Below are 9,637 nucleotides of genomic sequence, written 5' to 3'. Positions count from 1 at the left end.
CTGGCTCACTGCAACATCCACCTCCAGGGTTCAAGTGGTTCTCCTGCCCAGCTTCCGGAGTCACTGGATTGCAGGCATGCACCACCACGCCCAGCTCATTTTTCTATTTTTAGTAGAGAAGGTGTTACATCATGTTGGCCAGGCTGGTCTTGAACTCCTCACCTCAGGTGATCCACTTGCCTCAGCCTCCCAAAGTGCTGGAATGACAGGCATGAGCCACTGCACCTGGCCTATTTCTATGATTATTACACTGTCATATGTAATGAAATACTTACACAACTCACCATAACGTAGAATCAGTGGGAGCCCTGAGCTTGTTTTCCTGAAAGTAGATGGTCCCTTCTGGGGGTGACGGAGACAGTGGCAGATCAACAGGCAATCGATTATCATAAGAAGCACGCAGCCCAGCTCCCTCACATGTGCTGTTTACAGTAGGGTTTGCCCTCCTATGAGATTCTAACACAGCTGCCACCGATCTGACAGGAGGTGGGGCTCAGGCAATGATGCCAGCAATAGGGAGTGGCTGTGAACACAGATGAAGCCTCCATCGCCCACCCGCTGCTCACCTGCTGTGCTGCCTTCCCAGTTCCTAACCGGTGAGCCAGGCATAGTGGCTCAGGCCTGTAATCCCAGCACATTGAGAGACCGAGGCAGGTGGATCACCTGAGATCGGGAGTTTGAGACCAACCTGACCAACATAGAGGCACCCTGTCTCTACTAGAAATACAAAAATTAGTCTGGTGTGGTGGCTCATACCTGTAATCCCAGCTACTTGGGAGTCTGAGGCAGGAAAGTCGCTTGAATCTGGGAGACAGAGGTTGCAGTGAGCCAAGATCATGCCATTGCATTCCAGCCTGGGCAGCAACAACAGGGAAACTCTGTGTCAAAAAAAAAAAAAAAAAAAAAGGCCGGGCGCAATGGCTCACACTTGTAATCCCAGCACTTTGGCAGAAGGAGGAGGGTGAATCACCTGAAGTAAGGAGTTCAGGACCAGCCTGGCCAACATGGTGAAACCCTGTCTCTACTAAAAATACAAAAATTAGACAGGTGCGGTGGTACATGCGTGTAATCCCAGCTACTCAGAAGGCTGAGGCAGGAGAATTGCTTGAACCTTGGAGGTGGAGGTTACATTGACCCGAGATCACACCACTGCACAGAGTGAGACTTTATCTCAAAAAAAAATCAAAAACAGGCTATAGACTGCTACTGATCCGTGGCCAGGAGGGTTGGGGACCCTGGCTGTAGACAACATGTAATGATCAAAACAGGGTAACTGAGACAGTCATCGCCTCAAATATTTTGTTTTGGGAACACGAAAATCCTTCTCTTCTTCCTATCTTGAAATATTGAAATAAATTCTCCTTCACTGTAATTTCCCTTGTGCACTATTGATTACTGAAACTTACTCCTTCTATCTAGGCCTTCTTGTCTTTCGTTCATTCTTTTTTTAAAATTATTTTTATTTATTTCTGAGACAGTCTCTCTTTCTGCCAGGCTAGAGTCCAGTGGCACGATCTTGACTCACTGCAGCCTCTACCTCTTGGGTGCAGGCAATTCACCCTGCCTCAGCCTCCCGAGTAGCTGGGATTACAGGTGTTCACTACCATTCCTAGCTAACTTTTGTATTTTTAGTAGAGATGGGATTTCACCATGTTGTTCAGGCAGGTCTCGAACTCCTGACCTCAAGCAATCCACCCACCTTGGCCTCCCAAAGTGCTGGGATTACAGGCACGAGCTACAGCACCTGGCCATTCATTCATTCTTACATTCATTCCTTCCACTAATAACTACTGCCTGGTTATCATATATCTGGCAGGGTTCCAGGCTCTGGGGAAACAGCAATGAGCAAAACAAAGGTGCTGCTCTCTTACTGGATTCATCATTGTAATGAAGGGGAAAGACACAGGCGATCCATAAACAAACCATTAACACAGACAGCACATCAGGTGGAGAGCGCTATAAAGAATAAATACTAAAGCAGGTGTGGCGGCTCACACCTGTAATCCCAGCACTGAGGGAGGCTCAGGTGATGGATCCCTTGAGGTTAGGAGTTCAATACCAGCCTGGCCAACATGGTGAAATGCCATCTCTACTAAAAGTATATTAAAAAAAAATGAGCCAGGTGTGGTGGCTCCTGCCTATAATCCTAGCTACTCAGGAGGCTGAGGTGGGAGGATTGCTTGAACTCGGGAGGTGGAGGTTGCAGTGAGCTGACATTGTGCCACTGCACTCCAGCCTGGGGAACAGAGCAAGACTCTGTCTTCAAAAATAAAAGAGAAATAAGGTGCAGATATAGAGCGCACTAGCATGAGCAGGGGTGCTGTGGTGGTAGAGAAGGTGGTCAGGAAAGGCCTCTCTGTGAAGGTGATAGAGCCTGGGGACTCCTGGGGAGAGCAGCAAGGGAGGGCTCCAGGTGTTGGTGTCACTTGTGGTCCTTTTGTTTCTTTTTGTTTTTGAGACAAAGTTTTGCTCTGTCACCCAGGCTGGAGAGAAATGGCACAGTCTCGGCTCACTGCAACCTCCACCACCCGGCTTCAAGCCACCTCAGCCTCCCAAAGAGCTGGGATAACAGGTGTGAGTCACTGTGCCTGGCCTATGTATCAACATTGTTAAATTCTTCTGAAAGCTGTGCTTTAGGCAGGTTGGCCTGACAGCCATCCAAAATAAATTACAGGATGGTAGGACAAGCATCACATCAGTGACAGGGTGGCTGTGGACATCTGCTGGCCAGCAGCAGGGAAGCCACTCAGGCCCCAGATTCTACCTCTGCAGTCCCCCTGCACCTGAACCCTCGTCCCCACATGTAGAAGCCTGGAACTCTCAGAACAGCTGACCTCATCAGCCACTGCCACCTTCAACAGAATGATGTGATTAATTTGTTCATGCAGAAGACAGCAGGAACCCTGAGAGAACAGGATCTAGAATGTGTGGGTTTTGATGGACAGGGTGGTAGGATCTGGGAGGCTCCACTTACCTCACCCCCTGACCCCCACACTCCTTCCCCAGTCCTGCTCAGCATAGAGACTAGAGTGACATTACCAGAGATGTAGACGCTTGGAAGGACACCAGCGACACGGAGAAGAGGCGGCCGGAGGTCCGCAAGGCGCCCAGCTCCTGGCCCCAGATGCCCAGGACTCTGTCCAGAAAGGCTCCTTCCCAGCCACAGAACTTGATAGTCCTCGAGTTCCTGAGGATGGAGCTGCTGAGCCAGGCCCGCGAGTCCTTCTGCCTCATTTGCTCTTCCTGGGATTAGAGGAAAGAGAGAGATGAAGACAGGGCCAGTTCAGAATTCTCCCCTACACCCTGACAGCCAGCCTGCAGCAAATGCCACTGATCTCACCAACTGCGTCCCAAAGCTGTCTGTCTCTCTGCATCTCTGACCCTCAGTCCTGATCCATCACTGTCATCCTGTGTCTGGACTCCTGCAGGAGGTGACCTGGGAGCATTTCCCTGGGGAGGCAGCTTCTGATGCCCAGAGAACAGAGGCTGCCCGAGCCCACCTGGGTATGGCACCATCAGGAAGGCTACCTGGAGGTGGGTAATGCCTGAGCTACATCTTTTCTTCTTCCTTTTACATTTTTGGTGGAGTTGAGGGGGGTCTCACTATGTTGTCCAGGCTGGCCTCAAGCTGTTGGGCTCAAGTGATCCTCTGCCCTCAGTCTCCTGAAGTGTTGGGATTACAGCCTGACCTACAGGTTAAATGACCAGGAGGTGGTTGCTGAGCAGGCAGAGGATGGGAGGATGGAGCTGGGAAAAGGGAGGGGAGGCTTTGAGGCAGGGGGCAGCAAACACCCAGGCACAGGGCTCAGCATGACTCGGAGGACACTGAATGTGGTCAGGGGAGCGCGTGGGCAGGGTCACCTGGCACTTTAGGGTCAGGCAGGAGTTTGGGGTCTCCCGTGCTTCACAGGGGGAGGGGGGCCTCATCAGAAGGCAGGTGCCTGGAGAAGATTTTTTTGTTACTTTTCGAGATGCAGTCTTGCTGTGTTACCAGGCTGGAGTGCAGTGGCGCGATCTCGGCTCACTGTAACCTCCGCCTCCCGTGTTCAAGTGATTCTCCTTGCTGACATTCTGGGGTAGCTGGGATTATAGGTGCCTGCCCCCATGCTCAGCTAATCTTTGTAGTTTTTAATAGAAATACTATTTTGCCATGTTGGCCAGGCTGGTTTTGAACTCCTGACCTCAGGTGATCTGCCTGCCTCAGCCTCCCAAAGTGTTGGGATTACAGGCGTGAGCCACCATGCCTGGAGGAGGCCACACAGGAGGCTGGAGAAACAGTCCAAGTGATAGAGGGACACTGGGACAGCTGGGCCTAGAGAGGAAATAAGTTCCTTCCCTCCCTCTCCTGCCTTTCTTTCCTTTCTTCCCTCCTCCGTTCTTCTGCTCTCCTGCCCTTTCTTTCTTCCCTCTCTTTTTTCCCTTCCCTCCCTCCCTCCTCCCTCTTCCTTCGCTCCCTCATTCCTTCTTTTCCTCTTTCAACTCTTTCCTCCCCTCCCTCCTTTTCACTCCTCCCCTCCCTCCTTTCTCTCCTCCCTCCTTTCTTCTGCAGTTTTCAAACACTTATCCAGCACCTTCTGCATGCCGAGCACTAACTAGATACTGACTCTGCCATGGTGAGTGGCCCGTGCGGCTGCGAAGCCTCCAGCCTGAGGAGAGCCAGGCCATCAGCCCCTGCCGGGCACTTCCTGCAGAGCCCTTTACGAAGTGGAAAGTGCTGGGGAAAAGCAAATACGAAACCAGGGCAGGCCAAGGAGAGGGGCCACTGAGAGGAGAGGGGTGGGCAGGTCATGTCCTTGCTGGACAGTGGTGAGGAAGGCTGCCCTGACTGCAGGGGGTGCTGGAGGGGACAAGGGTCTTCTGGAGTGAGGGTGGTCCAGGCAGAAGGAAGAGCTAAAGCAGAGGCCTGGAGAGATGTGTGAATATCAGGCAGGTGTGAGGATGGGGAAGGGGGGTAGGTGGGGAAGGGAGGGAGATGGGTGGAAGGTGAGGCTGGAGGTGATGAGGCAGCTCAGGGCAGGCCTGGTGGGCCACTGTGGGGCCTTTGGCTCAGACTGAGGAAAATGGGGCCGCTGTGGGTCTCAGCAGAGGAGGGTGCAATAGATTCAGCTTACACAGGTCTTCTGTGGCTGGAAGTGGAGTGAGGCGGGGGCAGAAGTAGGGAGTGAGCCAGGGCCTTGCTGCTGATGCATTGTTGAGGTGACGCCAAGCAAATCTGCTGAGCCATGGGGTGTGGGAGAAAAAGGCATTGAACTGACCCAGGGCCTGGGGCCTGAACACTGGAGGGAGGAGCCACCGTCCATTGTGATGGGGGCAGGTCTGCACAACGGGCAACTCAGAGACAAGAACACAGCCAGACCGGCTGGCTCCCACTCAGCTCTCCCCTCCCCATCGCCCACACAGGACCTGGCTTCCTCCCGACTTCCTGCCTGGTCCCTTTCCCAAAAGCCGAACCTGACTGTGGTTCCTCTTCTTGCTGATGAAGAAATTCAGAGGGAGGAGGCTCAGGAAGACAGGGATGGCGGTGAGGGAGGAAGGGCCCAGGAGCTGGGGAAAGAGGGGACAGGATGTCAGGAGATCCCGTGGAGCCCAGCTGCCAGAGCCGTGTGAACCACAGCAACTCCATCTTGAATAGGAGCTGGTACAATGAGGCCGAGATCTACTGAGCTGCGTTCCCAGGCGGTGAAGGCATTCTAAGTCACAGGTTGAGATAGGAGGTCAGCACAGGATACAGATCACAGAGACCTTGCCGATACAACAGGCTGCAGTAAAGAAGCCAGTCCAAAACCCACCAAAACCAAGATGGCCAGCAGAGTGACCTCTGGTCGTCCTCACTGCTACATTGCCACCAGCGCCATGACAATTTACAAATGCCATGGCAACATCAGAAAGTTGCCCTATATGATCTAAAAAAGGGGAGTCGTGAATAATCTACCCCTCATTCAGCATGTCATGAAGAAATAACCCTAAGGATGGGCACCAGCGCCCTCTGGGCCACTCTATGGGATAACCATTCTATCTTTACTTTCCTAAACACTTGCTTATTTAGGAAAGAATAAACTTGCTCTGTGGCTCACACCTGTAATCCCAGCACTTTGGGAGGCTGAGGCAGGCGGATCACCTGAGGTCAAGAGTTCGAGATCAGCCTGGCCAACATGGTGAAACCCTGTCTCTTCTAAAAACATAAAAATTAGCCGGGTGTGGTGGTAAACACATCTGATCCCAGCTACTCAGTAGGCTGAAGCAGGAAAATCACTTGAACCCGGGAGGTGTAGGTTGTAGTGAGCCAAGATCACACCACTGCCCTCTATGTAGCGTGGGCAACAGAGTGAGACTCCATCTCAAAAACCAACCAAACAAACAAAAAAAACTGCTTTGACTTTATGGACTCACCCTGAGTTGTTTCTTGCACGAGATCCAAGAACCCTCCCTTGGGGTCTGGATTGCGTCCCCTTTCCTGTAACACAGCGTAACACAGCTGCAGATCCTGAAGGAGGTCAGACTTGGGTCCTAAGATGGGGAGTCTGGGAATGTGATAAGGGCAGGGATCTGGGCTCATGCGGGTCTGCTGGGTCCCGAGGCGCCTGCTGAAGACAGATTCCTTCAATGTCAGGGAGGGGAATGGCCCACTTACATCATGGGGAGAGGGTTATATTCAAGACAGAGCATGCATGCACAAGTAGGACTAGGGGATGTTCCTGGCCACAGAGGTGAAGTTGAGACCTCTGGAATCAGGACCGGGTTCAAATCCTGACTGTGAGGCTTATGAGTGTGGCCTTGGGGAAAGTCGCCTCCCTAATGTACAATTCCCTTGTCTGCAAAATGGAAACAGAGTTGTCCTTATTTTGCGTGTTTGCTTATTAAGTTTAATTATTTCCCTAATCTTCATTTTATTACTCTCATGAGGGTTGTCAAACTTAGCAAATCATCATACAGATGCCCAGTTACATTTGAAGATAAAGAGTGAATAAGGTTTTAACCTAAGTCTCGTGCATTCTTTGTGACATACACTAAGATGTTTTTCCGTTTGTCCAAAACTCACACTTCACTGGATGTCCTGGGTTTTCTCTGGCAACCCTCCTCCCCACCAAAGTGGTGCCTTTGGGATACTTACCTTCTGCCTCTCAGCTTTGGTTTCTATGTCTGGAAAATGTGGAAGTGGGTGGTAGAATGATTAAACTGCTGTGACTTTCTGAGAGTCCTTCACAGGTTACTTGAACCCATTCTCTGGCCAAGTCCCACCCCACTCCAGTCTGTGTGCCTCAGTTTCCCCTCTCAATCTTTAGGAATACTAAATTTTTTCCGAGATGGAGTCTCACTCTGTTACCTAGGCTGGAGTGCAGTGTCGTGATCTTGGCTCACTGCAACCTCCGCTTCCCAACCAATGTTCCTGTCTCCGCCTCCCGAGTAGCTGGGATTACAGGTATGCATCACTATGCCTGGCTAATTTTTGCATTTTTAGTAGAGACAGGGTTTCACCATGTTGCCAGGCTGGTCTCGAACTCCTGGCCTCAAGTGATCTACCCACCTCAGCCCTCTAAATGCTGGGATTACAGGTTTGTAATCCAGCTCAAGGTAAATACACCACTGTTTTCTAATCTGGGGCCAGTTTGTTTCATTTATGCTGCAGTCGCGCCACCTGGTGGTTCAATGGAGAAGTGCCCTGAGGGAAAACGGCCCACAGCAGGGGTTGGAAAAACACTCAAAGGAATGTGACAGAAGATGAACATCTCTCTCTGGAGGAAAAATGGCTCATTAAACTGTAGCAACCCAAGTATCCACCCCTCCTTCACAAGGATCTCATGATGATGTTACGAGCTGTCTAACCAGAGGCAGGAAAAGTGCACAGGGAAAGTGATATGGTGCATTACCTGCAGATATCTTGTTGGTCTTGCCTGAATTTTTTCTTTTTGAGGTGGAACCTTGCTCTGTCCCTCAGGCTGGAGTGCAGTGGTGTAATCTCATCTAACTGCAACTTATGCCTCCCAGGTTCAAGTGATTCTCCTGCCTCAGCCTCCTTAGTAGCTGGAATTACAGGTGCCTGCCACCACGCCTGGCTAATTTTTGTATTTTCAGTAGAGACGAGGTTTTGTCACGTCGGCCAGGCTGGTCTCCAACTCCTGACCTCAAGTGATCCACCTGTCTCAGCCTCCTAAACTGCTAAAATTACAGGCATGAGCCACTGCACACAGCCTGGTCTCCTCTGATTTTTAGCAACGATGGGGTCAACCTGATCAATTGCCCTGAATTTTCCCGTGTTCTTCCTCTCCCCCTTTCTTTCTACCTAACAATGACATGTATGCACTGCACATCAAGCACTGTCTGAGCGCCTTGTGTTGTGCTTGCTCAGCATCTGTTACTTGCAAGGCCCTAGAATACAAAGTGAAGGCACTAGAAAAGGTCCTGGCCCCTAGTCTGCAAAAGCAAGCACATGCAGGTGTATTTGATTTTTTTTTTTTTTTTGGAGTATTCAACAATTGTAATCAAAATGCCAGTAACATTTTTTACAAGGTCGAGCATGGTGGCTCACACCCATCATCTCAGCACTTTGGGAGGCTGAGATGGATCATCTGAGGTCAGGAGTTCGAGACCAGCCTGGTCAACATGGTGAAACCTGGTCTCTACTAAAAATACAAAAATTAGCCAGACCCGGTGCTGCATGCCTGTAATCCCAGCTCTTCAGGAGGCTGAGGCTGGAGAATTGTTTGAACTCAGGAGGCAGAGGTTGCAGTGAACTGAGATTGCACTACTGTACTCAGCCTGGGCGATGCCTCAAGACTCGGTCTCAAGAAAACAAAAAACATTTTTTACAATTTTTAGAAAGGGGGTCTTGCTGTGTCTCAGAGCTGGAGTTCAGTGGCGTGATCACAGTTCACTGTAACCTTGAAGTGCTGGGCTCAAGCGATCCTCCTGCCTCAGCCTCCAAAGTACCTAGGATTATAGAACATGCCCAGTTAATTAAAAAAAATTTTTTTTTGTAGAGACAGGATCTCTCTGGTTGGTATGTTGCCCAGGCTAGCCTTGATCTCCTGGCCTCAAGTGATCCTCCCACCTCAGCCTCCATACGCCATTATACCTTAAATGTACCTAGCCAGGGCTCATGCCTGTGATCCCAGCACTTTGGGAAGCCAAGATAGGCAGATCACTTGAGGCCAGGAACTTGAGAGTACCTGGCCAACGTAGTAAAACCCCATCTCTACTAAAATACAAAAAAATTAGCTGGGTGTGGTAGTGCACGCCTGTAATCCCAGCTACTAGGGAGGCTGAGGCACGAGAATTGCTTAAACCTGGGAGGCTGAGGTTGCAGTGACCCGAGATCAGGCCACTCCACCAGCCTGGCCAATAGAGCAAGACTCTGTCTCAAACAAACATCTAGCCAGGGCTCATGGGCTTCATAAAAACCACCTGTTTTTATGAAGCCCATGAGCAGCACAAGAATGTTTATTAGTTTTATATTTTTAAATACTTGAAAAAAATCAGGCTGGACATGGTGGCTCACACCTGCAATCCCAGCATTTTGGGAGGCCGAGGTGGGTGGATCACCTGAGGTCAGGAGTTGGAGACCAGCCGGGACAACATGGCAAAAACCCCATCTCTACTAAAATATAAAAGTTAGCCAGGCCTGGTGACATGCACCTGT

At 50.6% G+C, this 9,637-nt stretch overlaps 1 protein-coding gene across 1 annotated transcript; it reads right to left on the bottom strand.

The window, feature by feature from the left end:
* Positions 1–2,672: 2,672 nt before the first annotated feature.
* On the bottom strand, positions 2,673–6,556 carry LOC116546339. Its single transcript, XM_032272635.1, has 3 exons — positions 6,391–6,556; positions 5,452–5,544; positions 2,673–3,243 (listed from the first exon to the last, which is right to left on the bottom strand). The coding sequence occupies exons 1-3, from the start codon at positions 6,554–6,556 to the stop codon at positions 2,855–2,857; spliced, it is 648 nt and encodes a 215-aa protein (XP_032128526.1). The 3' UTR covers positions 2,673–2,854.
* Positions 6,557–9,637: the final 3,081 nt, after the last annotated feature.

The sequence above is a fragment of the Sapajus apella genome, unplaced genomic scaffold, assembly GCF_009761245.1.
Source record: "Sapajus apella isolate SASKATOON/1434 unplaced genomic scaffold, GSC_monkey_1.0 scaffold781, whole genome shotgun sequence".
NCBI classification, from domain to species: domain Eukaryota; kingdom Metazoa; phylum Chordata; class Mammalia; order Primates; family Cebidae; genus Sapajus; species Sapajus apella.
The sequence above is the reverse complement of the archived record's forward strand: the minus strand, read 5'-3'. Positions and strand labels throughout refer to the sequence as shown.

Excerpts from the sequence above, each read along its gene's own strand:
- LOC116546339 (XM_032272635.1), bottom strand. The coding sequence starts at position 6,556 with ATGAGCCCAGATCCCTGCCCTTATCACATTCCCAGACTCCCCATCTTA. Across the intron at positions 5,545-6,390 it reads CGTGCAAGAAACAACTCAGG|CTCCTGGGCCCTTCCTCCCT; the intron begins GTGAGTCCATAA and ends CTCTTTCCCCAG. Across the intron at positions 3,244-5,451 it reads AGAAGAGGAACCACAGTCAG|GAAGAGCAAATGAGGCAGAA; the intron begins GTTCGGCTTTTG and ends CTCTAATCCCAG.